Genomic DNA, 24,040 nt, shown 5'->3' with positions numbered 1-24,040 from the left:
CTGAAGGCCTTGGATCCTTGAGCTGGACCCTGCAGAAAGCGATGGATTCAACAAAGGCCAGGGTTCTGCCTAGGACTGCTGGGAGCGTGGCATCCTGGGACGCTTCCCCAGAGTGGCCACTAGAGGGAGCCCGCTCTCAACTGCACCCCTGAAGTGATACCTGGAGGGCATCCCTAGGTTGGCCCATGATGGAGCAGATGGGATGTCAAGCTGGTCCAGGGTAATGTCTTTCAAACTTGTTAATTGAAATCTTACATGGGGCCCCACATTCCAGGGACAGTTAGCAGGGAAAAGTTTGGGGTGGAGGGAAAGGAGCCGTGTAGAGAGAGGAAATCTGTCTGTTTGTACACAGACTTCTGTTCAGCCCGTCTCCGCCCCCATGTTCTTGGCACTGGGCTAGGAGGGAAGCCATGGACCAGACCTGAGGGGGAGTGGAGGGCAACACGATGGTCAGGGAAGAGAGAAGGTGCACAGCGGCTGTGTGTGCATGCCTGTGCATGAGTGCCCAGATGAGCCTCTGTCACTGCCCCAGAAGGGAGCTCAGCCTGAGGGGTGGGCTGTACCTCCAGCTGCCGCATGTCCAGCAGAAGGGGTTGGTTACCCTAGTCCCCATCTGCCTCTGCATCAAGAAGCACAGCATCCATGGTGAAACCTCGTCTCTACTAAAAATATAAAAATTAGCTGAGTGTGGTGGCAGGCGCCTGTAATCCCAGCTACTGGGGAGGCTGAGGCAGGATAAATGCTTGAACCCAGGAGGCGGAAGTTGCATTGAGCCGAGATTGCACCATTGCACTCCAGCCTAGGGGACAAGAGTGAGATTTCATCTCAAAAAAAGCAAAAACAAAAACAAAAACAAAGCACAGTGTTGCCATTAACAGTCATGCACAAAAATGCAGGCAGAAACATCTAACACTTAGCGAACAACTCAGGTTAAAGAGTAAGTACAGTAGGACCGCATTTTCAAAAATGTGTGCATACATACAAAATGTTGATGTACTATTAATGATGCTGAATTTGGCTGTGGAATGCAAATGATTTTTATTGTTAAAAATTTTTGCCTCTGAATTTATGCCTATAGATGCATTGCATTTGTAACAGGAAAATAAACTAACAAGTGTTTGTTTTTCAAGCCTGAGGGAGGCCCACACCTGGCTCAGGACTGCAGCCTTTGCCTCTGGCTCCTGAGGCTCCTGCAGCAGCTGTTAGAGGCCTGCTTCCTGTCTCGTGCTGCCCCTGAGGGTCTAGGGATGGTGGGCAGACCCTGAACCGGGGCTCCTAACCCCCCTCCCCAAGACATGCCTGTGTCTTCAGCCCCTTGTCGCCTACATTATTCTCCCACCGGTTTTCTTACTGTGCACGTCCCGCCCTACCTCCCGATCGCCAGAAGAGCTACACTGAGAGGTGAGCAGCAGTAGATTCCTTTGGACCCCACCTCAAATCCTGACTGCAGCACCAGCTGCTGCTGCTTCTACTAAACACCAGAAACCTGACAATCAGCTGCTTCTCCAACCAGGTGGCAGTTGCTGGGATCAGTTGTATACTACCACGAAACCTCTTGAAATCCAGTGCACAACCAAGAGACATTGCTCTAAGCTGAAGTGTACCTCTGGAAGCTACTAGAACAGCCAAAAGATGCTCTTAACACACATGCATACATGGATGCAATTGCAAATGAGGACATAGGCAGGTGGGTACAAACACCAGGGCCATGTTCATACCCAAACACAGAAGCAGACATACCTATGCATACATAACCACATGTGCGCACGTATGCATGTGGCACTCAAGCATGTGCGCAGGCAGAGTGCTGGTTACGGAGTGGTACATCCAATTACCCAATTCTAGAGATGTCTATGGAGCACTTTCTAAAGTCCAAGTTTGGTTGCAGGGCTCTGGGGATGCAGAGATGGGTAAGCCACTCACAGAACGTTCCACAGTGATCAGCTTCTCTGCAAAGCAGAATACGGTGTTGGGAAGGGTAGAATCACAGGATTTGAGGGCTGAGGGGGAGATAAATTCAGGGGCACCTCCCATTTATAGAGTGTTTCATAGTTTCTAGATCACAGCCACAGGAGACAGCACAGCTACTTTCCTGTTTTACTTTAGGATGTATGTGACCTAGGAGAGGCTGGCGTCAGGTCTTACAAGCTGCACTGCCTCCGGGTTCCTGTTACTGTAACTAGGGATTTCTGTGATCCCTGGGGTGGAGGTCCAGGCCTCTGATGGACCCGTGGTGACCCACGTGGCCCTGACCCATGTGGCTTCCACCTCCCCATCCCCTAGTTCGGGTCATGGGCCTCACAGGCCAAGTTGCTGAGGACACTGCAAGATTGTACTCAGGGCCGGGCGCGGTGACTCACACCTGTAATCTCAGCACTTTGGGAGGCCGAGGTGGGCAGATCACCTGAGGAGTTCGAGACCAGCCTGGCCAACATGGTGAAGCCCCGTCTCTACTAAAAATACAAAAATTAGCCTGATGTGGTGGCGGGCACCTGTCATCCTAGCTATTCAGAAGGCTGAGGCAAGAGAATTGCTTGAACCCGGTGAATCTAAGAGGCGGAGGTTGCAGTGAGCCAAGATCACACCGCTGCACTCCAGCCTGGGCGATAGAGTGAGACTCCATCTCAAAACAAAACAAAACAAAACAAAACAAAAAATCCAAACGTCTTCACTCTGGATGCCAGCTTGAAGGCTCTTGGTCTTGTCCTTGACTTTGAGACAGTCCTTAGCTCCCAGACAGAGCAGCATTAAACATCATAATCAACAAAGTACCTCATTAGGCATAGCTTTTAATAATGCGGAACCCTCCATTTTTATTGAAATATTTTTGTCAAAACCCAGAAAACACTAGAAACAGAGCAGCCCAGAATGCCAGAGCTGGGAGGGATCTGAGAAGTTTCCAGTCTAATCTCCTCCTTTTACAGATGAAGCCTGAGGATTTGGGGGTTGACTCTCACTGAGGCTCTGTCCTGGGTTGCCCCAGGAGGAACAGGAATGGAGGCACTTGGCACCCACATTGGTCTCTGAGATGCCATCACTCACATCTTCTCCCCATCAGCCAGGCCTTGGACACAGCCCCAGCCTGAGCTGAAACCCGGCCCTGGAACAGGAAGTGCTTGGAACCTTCCCTGCTGTTGCCGTGGTGCTCACAACCACCCAGGAAACCAAAGGCAAGCTCCCCCTGTCAAAGCACCTTGGCCCATAAGAAGAAAAGGGTGGGCCCCAGATGTGATGAGCACTCCCGGGCTTCAGGCTCAGAAGGCGCCCAGCGCCCAGCTCTCCTGTAACTCAGAGGCCACTGTGATGCGAGTTCCTCCACTCAGCAAGCTTCTGCTGTGAACACGCCTGTGGTGGGCAAGAGGGCTTGAGAACGGTAAGTACGATGGGTACTTTTCAGCCACTTCAGAGACCAAGAAGGGTGTCTTAGGGACAGGTGCTGCTTAGACTTGGGTCCCTCTGGTCTACTTGGCAGGAAGAGAGTTTGGGGAATCAGGAGGGGTCTGGGAGCCGAGAGACCATTGTAGGTAGCTCCTGCCCACCTGCAGGGACCTCGGCACAGGCTCTCAAAACACATGAAGGGGCAGATTGGCTGGTGGGATGAAAAAAGAACACATTTCCAGGCCGTTGAGATGTCCCTGGATTTCAAGATCAGCTAAAAAAGTTCTTAGATATTGATCTAATAAAGCAGGAGCTTTGGGTAGCTGAGTGCAAACCCCAGCCTGCCTCTCTCTGTAACTGAAGTGGTGCTCCGTGGGCATAGCGAGTCCTGTGTGGGATTTATTCTGTACTGCCCGGGTCTGCTTTAGAATGGAACCCTCTTCTCTCTTCTCAGATTCCTTTAGGCCATGTTGAGGATTCGGGGGTCTATGTCTAGGGCAGTGGGAAGCTGGTGAAGGGTTTTAAGCTGAGGAGTTCATCATCCTGGCTCCTGTGAGGTAAAAGGATCAGAAAAGCATGTATGTGTTACCTGAGGTGGGAGAAGCCTCCTCACGCAAGGTGGAAACTCAGCCATCAAGGAAAATATACATTGCTCTAAACCGAAGTGTACCTTGAAATCTACTTGAACAGACAAAGATACTCTTAACACACATGCATACATGGACGCAATAGCAAATGAGGACACCGGCAGGTCAGTACAAACACCAGGGCCATGTTTGTATCCAGACATGTTTCTTTTTCTTTCTTTCTTTCTTTTTTTTTTTCCTTGAGATGGAGTTTCACTCTTGTTGCCCAGGCTGGAGTGCAATGGTGCTAGTTTGGCTCACTGCAACCTCTACCTCCCAAGTTAAAGTGATTCTCCTGCCTCAGCCTCCCAAGTAGCTGAGATTACAGGCATGCGCCACCATGCCCAGCTTATTTTGTATTTTTAGTAGAGACAAGGTTTCATCGTGTTGGTTAGGCTGGTCTTGAACTCCGGACCTCAGGTGATCCATCTGCCTCGGCCTCCCAAAGTGCTGGGATTGCAGGGATAAGCCACCGGGCCTGGCCCCCAGATATGTTTTCAAATTAGAGATTGGCAAAGGAAATACACACACACACACACACACACACACACACACACACACACACACACGACATATTTTCATACCTAATGAAACAATGTGTTTACCATAAACAAAGTCAAAAGACAAATGATACACTTCTGCAACATGTATGGCAGACACAATGTTAGTGTCCCCAGTACATAGAGAACTCCTTAAAAAATGCTCAGGAAACTACAGGAACCCAGTAGAAAAATGTGGAAAGCCTATGATTAGGTGGTTTTCAGAAAAGAAAAAGTAAAGGGCCAATACATAGATAAAAGAATGCTCAACCCCACTGGTAGCCAGGAAAGTTCAAATTAAAACAAGAATCTAAAACCATCCGACACTCCCCAGTTTGGCAAAAATAAATATGATGATAGTACCTAGTACTGGAGATGTTGTGAAAAAAACACCACCGCTTATAAATTGGTGATAGGAATGTTAATTGCTGCAATTTTGGGGCAAATGAATTGGTATTAACTATTTCAATTGAAGATACAGATCTCCGACGTAACTGTACCACTTAGAAGACTATTTCATAGAAATAAAAATAATAACACAAAGATATACATACATATACACACACACACATACACACACACATATATATACAGATAGAGATATAGGTAACATGTATAGATATATGCATACACACATGTATGCAAACTGCCATAATAATGTATATGCATATTGTTCCCATTGTTCTTATTATGGGAATAAAATGTAGGAAATAACCTCAATGACTTGACAGAGGACTATTTTAATAAATAATGATGCATTCACTGTATGAAATATTATGGAGCCAGGCACAGTGGCTCATGCCTATAATCCTGGTACTCTGGGAGGCCAAGGAAGGAAAATTGATTGATATCAGGAGTTCAAGACAAGTCTGGGCAATATAGATCAGTCTGGGCAACCCTGGCTCTAGAAAAATTAAAAAATTAGCCAGGTGTGGTAGTGGACGCCTGTAGTCCCAGCTACTGGGGAGGCTGAAGTGGGAGGATCACTTGAGCCCAGCAGATTCGAGGCTGCAGTGAGCCTTTATCACACCACTGCACTCCAGCCTGGGCAGCAGAGCAAGACCCTGTCTCAAAAGTAGAAAAAGTAATATTATGCAGCTATGTTAAATTTTTCTTTCCTGTCATTGTATTGGTTCACTTGTTACAACAAGCATATATTATTAATACTTTTGCAATTAAAAAGTCCAATTAAGGCAATTAAAAGGCAAAGAAAAGCCTGTCTGCCCAAGTGGAATAGAAATTCTGTGAGGCAAGGATCATGTGCATTGTGCTGACCGCTGTCTCTCAGAAACGGCTAACACCTCTTTCCGTATGGCGACTGCACAGGAAATGCTTGTTGGTGAATGGATGAACATAGCCATGACTGTGATGCAGGTGAAGTGCTATTTGGGAAGCAAAGGGGAGGTCAACTGAGGTTCTTGGTCATCAAGTTCCATGGCTTCTGCTGGTTTTACCAGCTCGCCCACTTCTTCTCTTCTCTGATGTTGCTCTGGGGAACTACCCAGTCACCAGTGCACATTCTTCTTGGGAGGATTAGTCAAGGTGTCTGCCCTCAGGGGCCAAAGAGTGGGCCCCTGAGCTAAGCCAGGCCAGTTGGGGCCTCTTGCTGAGAATCTGGATTGAACAGAAGAACCCTGCACAGATGGACTGTGGGAGAGCCGACTCATGCTAGAGGCAGCGCCTGACAACAACAGCCACCAACTGCTGGTGCGTGCCACCCAGGTCCCTGCAGCTGCTTCCTGTTCTTTCCCAGAAAGTTCTCCAGTTTCCTTTTGAGTCTATGAGACCCTCCTCTCATCACCATCCTTCCAATCTATCTTAACCTCCCCCCAACTCCATAATCAAATGAGTTTCTGTTGCTTGTAACCCAACTGCCCTGATAATGTTCAGAGATAGCTGGAAAGTCCTTCCACTCTTCCTCTTTCATGACCTGTAAGCCAGGGTGACCATCAGTCTATAGGACTCCAGGGCAGCCCTGGCCTACAGCCATTGTCTAGGCCTAATCATTAATATCATCCCTTTAGTCCCCTGGTCTGAATGATCAATTATGTGATCAGCCTACTTATAGCTATCTTTTGGTCTTCCTCGCTTTGGCAAAGGATTATCTTCTGTTTTGCTTGATCTGAGCCACTTTCCCAGAACAACAGCGAAGATCTATCTGTCTACTCATCTGCTTACAAAAAAACTAACAAACAAACAAAAAACAGCAACAGCAAGATATTCTCTTGATCGATAAAAAACACACATTCGAGGCTTATTCGTTATTGTTCCTGTGGCAAAATATAGATTCTTTAGGCCAATCTCCTCCATAATATTTTGAAAAGTATGGAAAATTTCACCTTTACCTCTTTTGTCTTCTAGGTTGCTTATCTTTTCTCTCCTGTGTAAGCTCCACTTTCATTCACGATAATGTCGAACACGGTAAGTAGATCAGTTTCTCAAGAAGGTAGGTGATGAGAAGAAGCACTTGGTTATGATCATTTTGACAGATTTCCACAAGGGGCTGGGTCCTGCACCACCGACGACCTTAAACATTATTGGCTGACTCGGCTGGAAAGAGTGTGTCCAGGCAGCAGCCCTCCCGAGAGCAGGCTTGTGGTCTGAGCTGACGATATTTTACTTCTCACGTGACAGCAGCACTATATCTAGACTCAGATTCCATAGTTTTTAATCATCCACCATCTTCTAGGCACTATACTAAGGCGTATTTCCCAAACTTTATTCTACTTTTTACTTTTTGCAACACTGGAAACAAGATGATATCCCCACAATCCCCACCGCCGCCATCCTCACCATCATTGTCATGATGACCATTACGGTCACCGCCACCACCCGTTATTCCCATTTTACACATGAGACCTGAGAGCCTCAGAATGTTAAATAACTTGCTCAAGGTCACACAACTAGAAAGTAGCAATAACAAGATTTGAACTCAGATGCTCTAGTCCGTGGCCCATGGTCTCGCCACCTCTCCATTGGTGCCCTGGTTGGCTTGGGATCAATGACATCCATTCCTGTGGGTCCTTCCTGGTGCTTTTTTCCTTGCTAGATTGCTTTGGGCCTTCAGTCTAAGGTTTACATCCATACTGGGTATCGTCCTTCTCTTTTATGTAAATTGCTGAATTTCCCCTGGAGCCTCAAGAAAATGTCTAAGTAAAAGCCCCTGCCCAAAGACTCAGCAGTTCTGCTCCTGGGTATATAACCAAAATAATAAAAGGACAGGTGTTCAAACAAAATCTTGTCCATGAATACTCACAGCACGCTTTACAATAGCCAAAAGGTATAAACAACCCAAGTGTTCATCAACCGATGAAGGAATAAGCAACATGTGGAATATTTACACAATGGAATATTATTCAGCCTTAAAGAGGAATGAAGTACCAATACATGGATGAACCTTGAAAACATTATGTTATGTGAAAGATGCCATCCACAAAAGGCCACATATTGTGTGATTCCACTTCTATGCAATACCCAGAACAGGTGAAAACATAAAATCAGAACACAGGGGCTAATCTTAGAAAGCAGATTAGTGGTTGTCAGGGGCTGGGGATGCAGGAACAGGGAGTGACAGTTTAATAGGTATGGAATTTCTTTTGGGGGTAATGAAACTGTGCTGGAATTAGGTAGTGGTAATGGTTGCATAACATTTTAAATGTACTAAATGCCACCAAATTGTACACTGTAAAATAGATAAAATTTTATGTTTTGTATATTTTACCACCATTAAAAAAATTTCCTTGCCCAAGATCTCCACAATTTAATATCACTCTGTATGACAAGTTAGGATAGGTACTCAAAGGACAGTACTTAAAGCATGATATTATCCCTGCTTGTGGATTCTTCAGAGAGCTACCTGCAAAAAACAATGTTTCTCCCGGACCTCTTGCCCTCTGACACCTCTTGTCTTAGATCCTAAATTCCAAATTACTTTGTAGCTTGAGATCCTTGGTCTATGGAATACAACATCTTTACCTTAAGATGTCTCGTGAGAAACATTAGCCATGTTCAAAAATTAACCAGCACTGTAAAATTTGTCTTGATTTCCTTCCTGCTGTACAGTTTGGAAAATCTGGCATTTATGTGAAGTTAGAAAAAAAGATGTTTTCTCTTTCTTTGATTACCAAGCAGCACAAAGCTCGGCTGGAACGCCGGATCGCTGGCTCAACCAACCGGTGGCGTTTCCCCAAACAGCCTTTTACTGGGGACCTGCTCTCACTTTCCCAGATGTGCAAGGCTCTGAGCATAGACTTTGAGGAAGCTCTGAGGAACCCAGACAGGTAAGAAGACTTAAAGATTTGTGGGAAGGAATGGCCCATCATTCCTGGGAGGGGAGGTGCCTGATGACCGGGCCACTCTGATTGGCTGGAGTGGCTGTCAAGGGCACATCTGCCAGGAAGGCTCCCTCTGGAGCCAGCTTTCAGGCACGGACAGGGTCATAAGTGACTACTACCTCTGAGAATGTGGGTGGTGACATAAGGGCAGAGAAAGATTGAAGATTTTTTTTTTTTTTTTTTTACGATTTTTCTTCCCATTGGGAACTTTGAACCCAAACAGGATTCTGAGTTTATCATCCAGGAACCAACTGGTTTTTTGACAAACAGAACTTAGTTAGTCCTGGCCCAGTGTTTAGACAGCTTGTGAATGTCCATTTTCAGCCAATCAACTGATCCTCTCTCAATCTCATAGTATTCCGAGCAGCAGGCTAGACCCCTCACTTCCCCATGTGATGAGTTCTCTCTTGCCTCTCCTGGAAACACAGAGCTGGACCCTTGCCTTAGTCTGTTTCTGTTACTGTAAAGAAATACCTGAGGATCAGAAATTTATAAAGAAAAGAGGTTTAGTTGGCTCAAGTTTCTGCAGGCTGTATAAGAAGCGTGGCGCCAGCATCTGCTCAGCTTCTGGTGAGGGCCACAGGCTGCTTGTACTCATGGCGGAAGGCGAAGAGGAGCCGAGGGTGCAGAGATCATATGGCAAACAAGGAAGCACCAGAGAGGAGAGAGGGGAGGTCCCAGACTTTTGTTAACAACCAGCTCTTGTGGGAACTAAGAGAGTGAGAACTCACCCCTGAGGGATGGTATTAATCTATTCATGAGGGATCTGCCCTTATGACAAAAATACCTCTCATTAGGCCCCACCTCCAACATTGGGGATCAAATTTTTTTTTTTTTTTTTTTTTGAGACAGAGTCTTGCTCTGTCGCCCAGGCTGGAGTGCAGTGGTGCCATCTCAGCTCACTGCAAGCTCCGCCTCCTGGGTTCACGCCATTCTCCTGCCTCAGCCTCCTGAGTAGCTGGGACTACAGGCACCCGCCACCTCGCCTGGCTAGTTTTTTGTATTTTTTAGTAGAGACGGGGTTTCACTGTGTTAGCTAGGATGGTCTCGATCTCCTGACCTCGTGATCCACCCGTCTCGGCCTCCCAAAGTGCTGGGATTACAGGCGTGAGCCACCGCGCCCGGCCGGGGATCAAATTTCTACACGAGGTTTGGAGGAAACAAATATGCAATTTGTACCACCCCTATTGCAGAAGGCACACCTCATTTCCCTGGTGCCGTGGACCTGGCTTGATGCCACTACCATCCCTAGGCTGGCAGCATCTGTCTTGTGACCTCACAGCCAAATCGAAGTGAGCATGGACTGTACTCCTAGGGCAGCACCTGGCACAGAAGAACTGCCTGCTCAATCTTTGTTCAGCGAGTAGCCAAATCTTCCCTCTCTAGAGCCACTGGCCAACCCTGTTCCGTTGCTGAGTTCCTTAGTGCCAGGCCTAGGCCAGGGATGCAGGTGCTGGAGCTAGGCCTAGGAATACATACAAAGTGATCCCAAAAGCTGATGAGAGGGTCTGGGCAGCAGGAACTAAGTCCCTAGGAGTTACTGAGCTAAACTGGAGGCAGTGGCCTGAGGGGTGGGATGCAGAAATGGCATTTGGTGCTGGGCATTTGGACTGTTAACAGCAGTCTATCAACAGCGTTGGAATCTCCACTTCTTCACTTACTAATTCTGTGACCTTTAGTCAGTGGCTAACCCTCTTTGGGCCTCAGTTTCCTCATCTCTAAAATGGTTATATAGCACCTTCTTCAAGATGAAGAGTCATCTTGAGGATTAAATGAAGCCATCTATTGAAAATGCTTAGCACTTTTCCCGGCAAATAGTAGATGCTTAGTAAACAGAATTATTTTCTTTATTGCCTGAGCAGCATTTTAGTAATTAATCCCAGTTATTTCATCTTGGGGTGTCTCAGCTCTGTGCTCTGCCAGTCAACACCTCCTTTATTTCACTCTGCCTCCTTGTACCTTCCCCAGTTCCTTCCTCCAGGACAACACCTTCCTCCAGCACAACAGGGGCAGAGGAACCGGTCTTCCAGGGAGAAGTTTTTACACATCTGACCCTCTGCTTTGTGATGTTGGGAAGCTGCATGTCCAGAGGCAGCAGATACTCTCAGGTGTTCTGGGCAAGTCTACAGCCATGCATCTGGTGCTCAGCTGATCCAGGATCGGTTCTGCCAGGGCACTTGGGCTCTGTTCCGTGAGCCTCTTGTCCTCCTCCTGAGACAGTGGGCTAGCCTGGGCACAGGCTTATCATGGTGACAGCAGAGGGCACGAGAGTACGCCCAGGAGCACATGTGACTTTCAAACCTTCCACCGTTTCACATCCACTAGGCCCCATGAACTGAGGCAAGTCACGTGGCCAAACTCCCAGTCAAGGGACAGAAAACACACTCTATTTCCTTACGGAGAGAAATTTTGCAATGTGGAGGTAAAAGGTTTGGACAGAGGGAGGGATGAAGAATTGAAGTCACTGGTGCAGTCTACTGAGTGTGGGAGAAACTGATGTGCTGTAATAAACCAAACGTGTCTGGGCATGGTGGCTCATACTTGTCATCCTAGTGTTTTGGGAGGCCAAGGTGGGAGGATAGCTTGAGGCCAGGAATTTGAGCCCAGCCTGGGGCAGCATGGTGAGACCCCGTCTTTACAAAAAATTTTAAAATTAGCCAGGGATGGTGGTGTGGACCTGCAGTCCCAGCTACTTGGGAGATTGAGGTGGGGGGATCACTTGAGCCAAGGAGATAGAGGCTGTATGAAGTGAGCTCTGATTGTGCCGTTTCACTCCAGCCTGGGAGAGAGGGCGAGATTTGTCTCTTAAAAAAAAAAAAAAAAAGAGAAAGACACACACACACACACACACACGCACACACACACACACCCCTACCTTTTCTTTGTCTTCACAATAGGAATTTTTTCCATGTGATTATGAGAAACTTCTTAGAAAGAAAAAAGGTTGTGTTTAATTTAGATAATAACATGAAAGGCTTTTTCCTGGTAACTCTTGTGAACCTTCAGGCATCAGGCAACTCTCAGATGGCAAACTCCACTGTCAGTAAGGGCCTGGAATGCTCCATGAAACATACATTTTGTCCCCCAAAGCACTGCATGACTGTTTCTGCCCCACCTGGCAAGCTGTGTTCATGTCATGGATGGTGTCATTGCTGCTTTTCCCACCTGGGGGTGCTGTCTGCTTGGACAGGAGCTGGACCAATCTGTATTTCTTGAGTTATGGAAAGGGTCATTCATGGTGGAAAGCGGAGGGAGCAGGCTCCCACTTTCCTGTCTGTTTTGGGTATGTCATTGTGTCCAGCTGGCCAACACTTCCTTCAGCCGTGTCTGTGGGTTTTCATGATGCAGGGAGTTCCTGGTCAGCCACTCAGAGGAGCTGATCTTCAGGCTGCTGGTCTTCTTGCCTTGGACCTTTTGCAGGCTCTGTGGCACTGAGTGTGGGAGAGGAAACTGAGAGGAGGAAATGTTAACTTCCTTGCAAGCACCCTAATCTTTTCGTGCCTTAGTTTAGGTGCAAATCGGGGATGCTGTCTTACAGGGTTGCTGTGAGAATTACATGACATAATTCACGTAACGAGCTTAGAAAAGTGTATGGCACATATACACTCAATGCACATGTGTCAAGTGTGTCCCTGGGGTCCACTGGCATGTATGGATGCGTGCTGTCATGGAAACCCAGAGATCCAGCGTGGGGGGTGTGACTCAGGCCAGACTGGGGAGGGGGCACCCCCACCCCACAAAGGCTTAGGGGATTGTGGCTCTAGGAAAGACCCAGAGCCCTCCCTGTCCCCAGCTGGTGAAGCTGCCTGGTGGTTTTCTCCCTTTCTGCCCGCAATGCCAAGTCTATTCAAGGGTGGGAGGAGGTCATGCTTAAAAGGTGAGGATGGGAAGAAGGGACCCCTATATTTTTATTTTATTTTATTTTTAACCAGAGAGCAGTTCTGGGATAGTGGGACTAGAGACCAGTGACCCATGTTATAGAGGTGTTAACCTAAATAACAAACAGAGAGGACAGGAAGTCTCTCTAAAAGTAGTTGATGTTTATTCCGGAACAGGCATTGCAATGGAATACCAGTGCCACCATAAACTACGTGCGTATTCAGGGAAGTAAAGGAAAACAAAAGTTTTTTTTTTTTTTTGTTTTGAGACGTGGTTTTGCTTTGTTGCCCAGGCTGGAGTGTAGTAGTGCAGTCACAGCTCACTGCAGCCTCAACCTCCCAGACTCAATTGATCCTCCTGTTTCAGCCTCCCAAGTAGCTGGGACCACAGACATGGCCACCACATGCTAAATTTTTTATTTAATGTTTTGTACAGATGGGAGTCTCTCTATGTTGCCCAGGCTGGTCTTGAACTCCCGGGCTCCAGCGATGCTCCTGCCTCAGCCTCCCAAAGTGTTGGGATTACAGACATGAGCCACCATGCCTGGCAAGACAAAGGTTTTTAAAGGAAAAGTGAGGAGGATTACATCATTGCTCTGAGATAATTATCCCTGGCTACCAGGATCCATAACAAGGGTGACAACAGTTTGAGCTGCTAGGCAGATGTCCTTGCACTTTTTTGTGTGTGAGGTTATGATGGCCTTTGTGTGCAGTTGTAGGTTTTGCAGAGTCTTTTGTGATAGTTCTTATTATCAGGCATTCGTGTGTGATAATTCTCCCTTCCTGGCCTTCCCCACCTCTATTTGTCAAGTGGATTTTTTTTTTTTTTTTTGAGACGGAGTCTCGCTCAGTCGCCCAGGCTGGAGTGCAGTGGCGCGATCTCAGCTCACTGCAAGCTCCGCCTCCCAGGTTCACACCATTCTCCTGCCTCAGCCTCCCAAGTAGCCGGGACTATAGGCACCCGCCGCCACGTCTGGCTAATTATTTGCGTTTTTTTAGTAGAGACAGGGTTTCACCATGTTAGCCAGGACGGTCTCGATCTCCTGACCTCGTGATCCACCTGCCTCGGCCTCCCAAAGTGCTGGGATTACAGGCGTGAGCCACTGTGCCCAGCCATTTTGTTTTTTAAAAGAGATTTAGAGACGCGGTCTTGCCCAGTTGCCCAGGCTAGAATGCAATGGCTATTCACAGGCATCATCACAGCTCACTGCAGCCTCGAACTCCTGGGCTGAAGTGATCCTCTTGCCTCAGCTTTGCGTGTACCTGGGACTACAGGAGCATGATACCATGCCAGGCTCCATCAGGGTTTTTAAGGCATCATAACTCCATTTTTATTTTGACACCTTTCACAGAGACAATGAAAGAGAGAATGTTAACCGAAGGCAAGTCCGTGCCAGGCATTCCAAACATTCACTCTTTCACTCTTCCCTTCCTCTGAGACCAAGAGGCAGAAAATGGAAGGACTGCGGTCCAGCCCCAGGTCTATATCACTCTTCCTAATTCATCAAATTGGCGTTTTGACCTTTGGATAGTTTGCTCCAGGAAGTCCGTATGTCCATGAGAAACTTACTTCCCCTTCTTCCCCTCTGCCTTTCTCCATCATGGTCATGACTTGGAAACATGAGCTCCACTAACAGCACGTTCCCAGCATCCCTGCACCAGGCGTTGCAATGGGAGTTCACCTCGGACCACTTAGTCCCAAACAGTGAGACAACTCACAGATGCCATGTGTTCCGTTCACTTTTCCAGTGATCCTAAAATAAACTGCAGCCCTTGGGAATGGCAGAACCTACATGATGGTTGGTATATCTTGACAAGCAGCCCTCACACCCAGGAGAAGGCAGTGTGCTCACCTCTGTTTCCTGGCATCCCTTGGCTCAGCTGATGACACTGATGTTTGTGAGGGTAGTTGAGTTCATGGACCTTGCGCCATATTTTCCAAAGTCCATGGCTCCATTTTGAGATCACGGTCTGAACTCTTGACTCTGGCCAGCTCTTTCCAGACGTGTCACCCAAGCCACGAGGAGGATCGAGGGAGGAAGCGAGGGTGGCTTGGATCAGATCTCCACTGCTTCTGTTGAATAAGCAAGTCCAGCTCCCACTGCCTGCCTTAGGCTGAGTCATTGGCAGCCACCCTCCCCCCTTGGAAGGGCAGCACGTAGTTGGTAATATTCTGGACACAGGCTCCCACCCATGCTTCCTGCATGCACCCTGGCCCACAGGGTCTCCTGGGATTGTTGGCGACAGCATGGTGAAGTTGACACTGCATGACACAGACCAGCTGTGGTCACAAACGTCTCTTGGCTGGCTGGCTTTCTGGGATGACTGTCTTTAAACTGTGAATATGTGACTCAAATTTTGTTTCACTTCCTAACTTAGCATGATGAGTCCATGGTGTTTATCTATGTGGTCATGGATTCATTTAATGAATATTTGCTGAGCACCTGCATGATGGCTTGTGCCAGGGTCATAGCAATAAACACATGCCCAGTCTGTCTTGCAGAGGATACACAAGTAAACAGGCAGCCACAAGACACTCCAGAAGGAGTTTTAAGGGGAAAATCCCAGGACGGGCAGGGGGAAAGCCACTGGCCCAGCATCCCTAGAGAAAACAGTAATGAAGCTCATTCTGAAGAATGAGTAGGAGCTTAGCAAGGGGAAAGGCAAGGAGGAGAGCATTTGGGAGAGGGAGTAGTGCATGCAAGAGACGAAAGCAGCAGTTGGCAGGTCCAGGTACAGGCTGCTGAGAAGGGCTGGAGTGGGGACCGTTGACGGACCAGGCTGCAGAAATATGCAGGAGCTGGTTAGCCATGCGAAGGAGTTTGGACTTTCCCCCAAGAGCAATGGGGAAACACTGGAGGATTCTCAGCAGGAAAGAGACAAGACCAAATTTGCATTTTGTGGGAGTCAGGCATCCGAGTAGAGCAGGGTTGGAGGCTGGGAGACTTTGGCAGTGACTGGAGGGAGATCATAGGGGCTTGGAGGAAGGCGATAGCAAGAACAGCAAAGAGAGATGGACAAATTCAAAATATCCAGGCAAGTGATGAGATGTAACAACACTCGGCATGCTGGCTTGGGCAACTGCAGGCTGGTAGTGCCATTTCCTGAAATGAGAATCTGAGTGAGCAGGGTAGGATTTGGGGTAGATGCTAAGTTTAGTTTTTGGACAGACTGAGAGTGGGACCTGTATGACCTCTAAACAAAATCGTTGGTGAATTAACATCCCAGAAATGAGCAGAAACCTCTATTCTTTTCTCCCAGCAGATATTACTGAGTGTCTACTATATGCCAGATAATGTTTTAGACACTGAATAAGGTGTCATTCAGGCAGCCAAGTACAACCTCAAATACCCCCTCAGTAAGCCCTACCCACAAACTGAAAACAGGAATCAGCATTATAAGCCAGCTATCAGAAAGCCTACAGGTTTTCAGATCGGCAGACAAATGGTGACCTGAGGAAACTCTTCCAAAGGGCGAGATATGAGTAGCTTGATCAATGGGTGCTTTAAGGAAGTTTATACTAGAATAATGCATGTTGTAGTTGGAGAAAAATGTCAGTATTAACTCCTGGATTTTATGTTTGCATTTTCCCTTGAGGTTATACATTCCACAAATTCAGAAGTTTTTCTGTGAGAATTTCAAGAACAAGGACATCCAAAGTGCGGAAGCAGGTGAGTTTGTGTTCTCCGTGGATTAAGTCAGAATGTTACTGACTTCAGGGGCATCTTACGGTCTTTACGGAAGAAAATCAGCCCATAAGCCAGGGCACTAGTCCATAAGTTGTGATTCTTATCCACTTCCCAGTGTCTGAGAAATAATAGGTGCCCTATAAATATTTGTCAAATGTGCAGTGAGTGAAACCAAGCTTGGTAAACACATTTTCATATGCTCCTCGCTGTGATAAAGACAAATGTGTTGGTGTCAATAAATAGCTCACACCTGTGATCCCAGCAGGGAGGCCCAGGTGAGTGAATCACTTGAGGTCAGGAGTTTGAGACCAGCCTGGCGAACATGGTAAAACCCCATCTCTACTAAAAATACAAAAATTAGCTAGGCGTGGTGGCATGCACATGTAATCCCAGCTACTCAGGACACTGAGGCAGGAGAATCACTTACCCCAGGAAGAGGAGGTTGGAAGGTTGCAGTGAGCTCTAGCCTGGGTGACAGAGCAAGACTCCATCTCAAACAAAAAAAAAAAGTAGTCTTTTTATTGAAAGACTAAATGGAGTGCAGCAAGCATAAAGCAGCTGTTCTTCATCTCTTTGGGCTCTAACCAGTCATGACTTGGACGTTCACAGCTGCACTTGTTCAAGACGACTTTTCTGAGGCAGGATCAAGAATCAGGATAGGTTCTTTTTTGCTAGAAAAAGGTTCATTGAGCCTCATGAGGAGGCTGGACAGCTTCTTAAAGCAGCATTTTTTTTTTTTTTTGGATAAAGCCTACTGCATGGTGTGGCTGCCTGGGATCAGAGCCAGCCTCCTTTCCAAAGAGAGGCTAACAAATTCTTTTCTCACCTTCAACTCTGAACAGGAGAAGTAGTCTAAGACCATCTCCTGGCATGAGAGAAAGAGCTCTGGATTGATTAGTGATGGCTGCCATGCATTGGCCATCCTGAAAGTGGAAATTGACATCCAGTGAGTGAATATGTTGTATCCACAATTCTGCCCCTGCCTATAATCACCCTAATGGGCTGAGACTTCTTCTAACTCAGCATAACCAGACCACCTAAGGCGATGTAATATTTGAGATGCAAACCCCCTGAACCCCAACACCGAACAATATCATAATATTGGTGAATAACAATAATAATAACAGGAAGAAGAATCAGGTACCCAAGGTCACACTGTAAAACTAATGGCAAAACCAAGAAATACATAGATGGGGCTAGTGGCCCTTCAGGTCCTATCTGGCACTCAGATCGAGGGTTTTAGGCACCTCTCCTTCCCCCAGCTCTGTACTAACAACACAGGAGCTGAGCCATGCAGAGTCCTCTCCCCATGGCCTCTCGAGCCTCACCTGGCCTGGCATCCTCGGTTTCGCCCTCTGCCCTCCTCTATCAAAAAGCCTCTTCTTTTAGTGATCACTGATTTTATCCTCAGGTTAGATGCCCCGAATAAAGTCTTCTACAGTTTGGAAAGAGCCTTCTTTTATTGTCAAGGGAGGGTCACGAGAATCCTATCCTCTTTGGTAGGCCTGCTATTACATTTCAGATGGGTCATGCTTTGGTACTCATAGTGCAGTAGTTCTCAACAGGGAACTGGGGGGTGATTTGGCTTCACTGGGGACACTTGGCAATATCTGGAAACATTTTTGGTTGTCACCGCTGAGGAGGGAGTGCTACTGGCATGCAGTAAGTAGATGCCAGGGCTGCTACTGGGCATCCACCGTGCACGGGACAGCTCCCCAACAGGCATGTATCTGGCCCAAAATGTTTACAATGTCAGGGCTGAGAAACACTGTCGTAGGGGAAGCCAGAACGTTCTTGTTGCCTTGGCCCCCCAAGAGTGCCCCAGACAATGTCCCTGTTCCACAAAGCTTTTCCTGATTCCCCACATTGGAGGGCAGCGCGAGTGCCTCTGAAGTCCTACAGCTGTTAGCCGACAGCTGTCCTGGACATGTGGCATGTCCTGGGTGACCTCGTAAGACTCCTTCAGTGTCCCCCTCAAAGCCACTCGGCCCCCAAGGCCCACACGTCACCACTTCCTTTCTGAGATGCCTGGGGAGGCTGCTTGCCTGCTTCATCTGCTTAATGATCCACCGAGCAGAGGAGTTGGGGGAGAGGAAGCTGATGCATCTTTGGGTGGGGACGTTATTGATGTGTTTGCTCAGCATCATTTTCTCTCCTCAGATGTGATTCTCGAGTGCCTGGGCTTCAAATGGGAACTCCATCAGCCCCAGCTTTTTCAGTCTGAGACCTTGGCCAAGCTCTACCTGAAAGCCCTGACGCAGGGCACCACATACCCCCTGAGGGAGCTGGAGGAGCTTCTGCGAGGTACTTCCTCTCTGGTGCCCAGTGCTGGAGCCCCAGTGCCCTCTAGCTTGAGGGTCCCAGCTTGGAACGTGGTTATCTGTTTTGAGACCACAGTCACTCTAGCAGTCAAGAGCAAGGCTCCACGGTGTTATCTCATCTCGTGACAGCCTCAGTTTCTTCAACTGTAAAATGGGGATAATAGTTCTTAGGATGCGGCTTTGAAGAGTAGAGGAGGTACTAGGTGTGAGGTTCTAGAACAAGGCCTGGCACACAGCAAGCACTCAGTACGTGCCAGTTATTATCCTTGAAATAACCCGAGTCTTGTCTGGCCAGCCCAGACACAGAGACTCTACCTACTTCTTTGAGAAGGAAAAATGGGCTGTGGGGAACTTTCTGAAGAAGTTTTTGGAAGGAAGGTGGAGTTCTGATATCTGTGGCTTATTTGGCCCTAAGTATGCTAATTCAAGGCCCACATGTGTGCATCTATTTTGTTGTTGTCTTTGCTTTTCTTTCCTCTTCTCTTCTCATCTCTCTTTTACCTCATTCCAAAAAGAATGTAGGCCACTTCTTTGTCTCCTTTTCCAGTCCTGACCACCCCAGCCTCCTCTCACCTGGTCTCTAAGTTGTCTCCATCTGCACTGCCAGCTGCTGCTTTGGGCTACAGGTTGGCATCCCCTCGGGCTGACTCATAAGCAGGTGCCATGGAAAATTCGAGGCCCCCACAGCCAGCCAGCATACCAGTCATGATGGGCTTTCATTTCCAAGACATGACAGCAAAGCCCTGTTATTCTAGAGTCAGACAGGCAGCCGGAGCCCCCAGTCATTCCGCCCCCGCGAGCCTGAGCCTGGAGGGAGAGCCCCGCTGCCTGCGGGAATCTGACTCAGCCCTTCCCCGCGGTGCAGGCAGTGAGAGCCAGCTGGGCTCTGCAGAACTGCAGCAACCTCGGTGCTGGCTCATGAGCCTCTGTGCTCTTCTGAAGCCTTTGTCCCAGTGTTTTCAAGAGCCAGACTGGGCTCTTCCATCTCCCCTGTACCCAAGTCAAAACATTCACCAGACCATCTGTGAAAGGCTCTGGTGAGCCAGACAGTGAGTTCATGGAAAAGCAGGAGCATTTGGAAGCGGACATGGAATCATTAACATTACGGTCTTTACCGTGTCTAGAATGGGTCCCTAAAATGAAAATATTTGGCCCTGCTAAGGCAGCCGCTCTGATCCAAGCCTTCCTGCTAGAGGCTGCACCTGGCTGGGAGACAAGAGGGAAGGTGCAGATGAAACCCCAGTGGCCTGGACTGTCGCGACTCCAGCGTCTCCTCGCAAGCTCCACGGACCGATCAAGCCCTGGGATTCACGTCTTTCAATAGCAACAGTCACAGTTCTTCATGTGCCTTTAAAAGCGAACATATCTCACAGTGGTGGTTTGCATACCTATCTCACAGTTATCACTTGCATGTTCTTGAGATCATCTGTGTTGCTATCCTGAAACTTCTGGCCAGACACTGGAGTGCTGGACTCTGCAGAGATGCACCGGCTCTCCAGCTGCTTGATTTCCTTCCATGGAGAGTGGAGGAGCAGCTGTCCTGGAGAGGACGTGTTTATTCTCTAGCGGGGAATCCAAGAAGGAAGTGGCCCACTTGCCGAAAACAAACTAACCACCTTGGCTTTGGAGAACCTTGGAGAAGAGTGTGAACAAATTACTGATATCTTCTCCGATTTGGGAGTTTTACTCAACCTGGAGGGAATATTGAACTTCTGTCTTTCACTTACTCTGACATAAGTGATTCCCTCCCTCCCTCCCTCCCTCTCTTCCTTCTTCTCTTCCTTCCTTCCTATGTGGAATGCTTAGCTTATGCCAGGCATTGTGCTAGGAGCTTACCATCTGAGGGGACAGACAAACCCAAAATGATGGGAAAGCATGACAAATACCGTGACACATGATAATATTAACCGCCATCTCCTGCATGTCTGCTGTGTGCCAGGCACTCACGTGCATCCTCCCATTTACTCCCTGCCATGGGATGGATGGCAGGCTGGCATGAGCAGATGGGAGGCCGTGTAGTCATGCTGGAGGGTGGTGGGTGCCTCCCACTGTGTCTTCACCATGGTTATCACCTCCAGCCATCATCCTCTCATTTCCTTTACTAGCTCAATCACCTAAGAAGACCAAAGAAAAATCTCCTGCAAAGAGGATGATCATTTCCTTGAAGATCAATGACCCACAGGTCACTAAAGTCGGTATGTATATACCCGTCTATATTCTGAGAATGCCATTGAAAAAATGGTCCTCCCAGATTTAAAAAGGAACAAGCAACAGCAAAGCAAAACAAACCAACAGTAGACCATGTTCAGTGCTTTCTTATTCAAAAGGCCTGAACGTGCAAAGAAAGAAGGGGCGAGAAGGCTAGGGTGACTTGGGGAAATGGAAGAAGGTGGAATGCTACTAAAGAGAGGTTCTTGTCATCGAGAAAGGGTATGGAGGATGCAGAGACTGGAAAAAGATAGCGGCTTCTCAGACACAGACCCAGTGCAAGAGGAGTTGCCGCTCTAGGCTCACACTCACCCAGGGAAGCCATCAGGCCCAGCCTTGCTCCCAAATAGCACTTCACCTGCCTCTTCCTGCCAAGGACCACCCCCTACCTCCCCCAACTTGGGCTCACTCCCCATCCCCTCACAGCCACTCAGGGGTAGACTTCTTTGTTGCCCCTGTCACTCTTGTTTTTGCAACTTCTTATAAGTCTTAAACTATTTCAAAATAAACAGGTATTTAAAAATGCATCTATGGGCTGGGCACGGTGGTTCACATTTGTAATCCCAGCACTTTGGGAGGCCATGTGATGGCACTTGTTTAGGAATCGCTTGGTGAGGAAACTTCAGCACTAGTTGGGCCATTTGTCACCAGAGGACACTCTGATGGTGAATCAGCCAAGTCCATCTGGCCCCTAGCCATGCAGTTCAGTTCCTGAACCATCCAATTATTCTAGCTCTTTCCAAGAGTCTTTAACCTTTTTGGAAGTCCCCAGACTCCAAGGAGAATCTGCTGTAAGATATATGTTGTCTCCAGAAAAAAAAAAAATGCATGACTTGCACACAACATTCTGCACATATTTGGGCAGTCACATTCCTGCACAGGCCACAGACCCCAGGTTAGGAGAGAACCCAAGATGGTCTCACCCCTGAGAACAGGCTTAAAGGAGGATCCTTTCAGCAGAAGCTCCACTTTCTTTAGCTTCAGCCTCAACTCCTTTGGTAAGGCTGGTAGCATAGATCGTCAGCTTCCGGGTGGTGCCTGCATCCAGGTCAGAGATGGTGCATTTTCTCTAAGGGCACCTCTGCCTGCCCAGCTGCAGTAGTGAGGGAGGGCCCTGGGTGGTGTCCTGTGTGCAGAGCCCCATGCTGACGGCTCTCTTGTCTGTGCCTCCCCAGCCTTCGCCACGGCCCTGAAGAACCTCTACATGAGTGAGGTGGAGATTAACTTGGAAGATGTACTGGGGGTGCTGGCTTCCGCCCACATCCTCCAGTTCAGTGGCCTGTTTCAAAGGTAAGGAAACAAGGCTGACTTCGGGCAGGGCCAGGCCTGGGGGAAATCGGAAGGGCAATTCCTGGCCCATTTGGTAGAACATTCCTCTTCACTGGGCTAAGACACCTCAGGTGTCTTTGTGCCAAGCATGGCCTTGAGCCTGGAAAGGAACTGAGACATTCATTCACAATAACAGGTGGGCCATCTCTGCAGCAACATACTAGTTTTAACCAAACGATTCTCAACTCGCAGGAATGAAATGCAAATGGGGGGATTTCTGCCACTGGGAGAGACTTCATGCGTATACACAGTGACTTCCTAGTAGCCCTCAAACCAGGCTTGCTTATCAGTTTCACCTCTTTTCATTGTTGGCTAAAAAAAGAAAAAACTTTCTCCTTCAAGTCATACACATACACAGAAGCTGGCAATTGGAGGGTACGCTGACTTTCCCATCACTGTCAGTCCTCGTTTTTCCTGCTCATTTGAGATAGTCTTGTTTTTTCTTGTAAATAATATTTTTATTGTTATAAATGTTAAATACGGTCATTGTAGGTCTTTTGGAAGAGAGGAAAATGCAAAGATCAAAGTTAAAATTGCCCAACAATGCCCCTGCCCATTTTAGGCATAGCCTCTCTTTTGGACATTCAGACCCCGCTGGCCCACCTGGGCTGCCCAGCAGGAGGGTTCATCAGGGTGTGTCGGTGTGGGGAGGAGGTGGTGGGGGGCCAGGAGGCATTCAAAGTGGGTTGGCATTGAATGTGAAAGCTTCCTCATCCTGACAAGGGTTGCCTGGGCTCATGGATGCAGAAATCATGAGCATGAGAGGGTAACAGACATTGCTTGGTGTTTCTGCCTGCCTCCAAGCAACCGAGGAAACGCACCCTGATGGGGTGAGATCAGAGCTCCCAGTTTGCGTTGGGCTTTTCCTGCAAAGCCAAAAGCAACCTGGGTCCGTGCAGGGTCTGTGCTCAGTTCTACAATAAGGTGCCCCTTGGTCTCCATGTACCTTGGTGGTCTCTGACATAAAATGTGGCTTATAACATTTGTCCCATCTACTTCCCAGGACTTTGTTGGGGAGTAGGGGATGTCAGCACAGAGGGCTTTGGGATGGAGTGTTTGCCTTTCAGTTCTCAGCTCTTTGCAGGGATGACCTCATTTCCTCTTCCAGGCAACCCTAGGAGGTAGGACTATTACTACGCTCATTTTACAGATGAGAAAACTGGGACTTTGGGAAGTAAGTAACTTGGCCAAGGCCACACAGCTGCCAGGTAGAGAAGCCAGGACTCGAAGGTCAGCGGGCCCCGGAACCTGAACCTCTAACACTGTACTATTCCACTTCGCTCAGGCGAGGTGGTGATGTTGTCACTTGCTCATTTGTGGTTCTGACCCTCCCTTCGATGGCATTTAGTCAGGAGAGGTTTGCTTAGGGTCACCCACTTGTCAGTTTACTCACTGACACCTACACTCATTCATTCATCTGCCTCAAGGACGATTCCTTGGGCTTCTCTGGGAGGCCAAGGAGACAGTGAGGGACCAGATGGGCAGGATCCCTGCCCTCTAAAGTCTCCTGTCCAACCGTCTCCAAGACACCAGAAGTGAATAAAGGTGGATGGAATGAAGTTTGGGAATTCCTAACTGGAAAATTTTGTGCTATGTATTATTAAGTTCAAGCAAAATTCGTATCTATAAGAAGAAAGAGCATTTCTTAGATTTTCTCCTCCCTTTCTGTGTGTCCTGTAATATTCCTCCGTTCCGTTAATGCTTGTGAAAGGGTAAGTGAACCAAGTGGAAAGTCATT

At 48.0% G+C, this 24,040-nt stretch overlaps 1 protein-coding gene across 2 annotated transcripts in view; it reads left to right on the top strand.

The window, feature by feature from the left end:
- Positions 1-3,148: 3,148 nt before the first annotated feature.
- The window catches only part of BTBD16 (BTB (POZ) domain containing 16), a 66,590-nt gene continuing 45,698 nt past the window's right edge, over positions 3,149-24,040 (top strand). Inside the window, exons 1-7 of one of the 2 annotated variants that reach the window (XM_011930238.1) lie at positions 3,149-3,373; positions 6,905-6,964; positions 8,675-8,823; positions 16,353-16,426; positions 18,605-18,748; positions 20,871-20,960; positions 22,149-22,263. In XM_011930238.1, the coding sequence (XP_011785628.1) occupies positions 6,953-6,964; positions 8,675-8,823; positions 16,353-16,426; positions 18,605-18,748; positions 20,871-20,960; positions 22,149-22,263 (584 nt within the window). In that variant the 5' untranslated portion in view covers positions 3,149-3,373; positions 6,905-6,952. Of the gene's footprint in view, positions 3,374-6,904; positions 6,965-8,671; positions 8,824-16,352; positions 16,427-18,604; positions 18,749-20,870; positions 20,961-22,148; positions 22,264-24,040 lie in introns of both variants that reach the window. The other variant, XM_011930237.1, reaches the window with a different exon arrangement.

The sequence above is a fragment of the Colobus angolensis genome, unplaced genomic scaffold, assembly GCF_000951035.1.
Source record: "Colobus angolensis palliatus isolate OR3802 unplaced genomic scaffold, Cang.pa_1.0 Scaffold85, whole genome shotgun sequence".
Taxonomy (NCBI): Eukaryota; Metazoa; Chordata; class Mammalia; order Primates; family Cercopithecidae; genus Colobus; species Colobus angolensis.
This window is presented reverse-complemented; position numbering and strand designations above follow the sequence as displayed.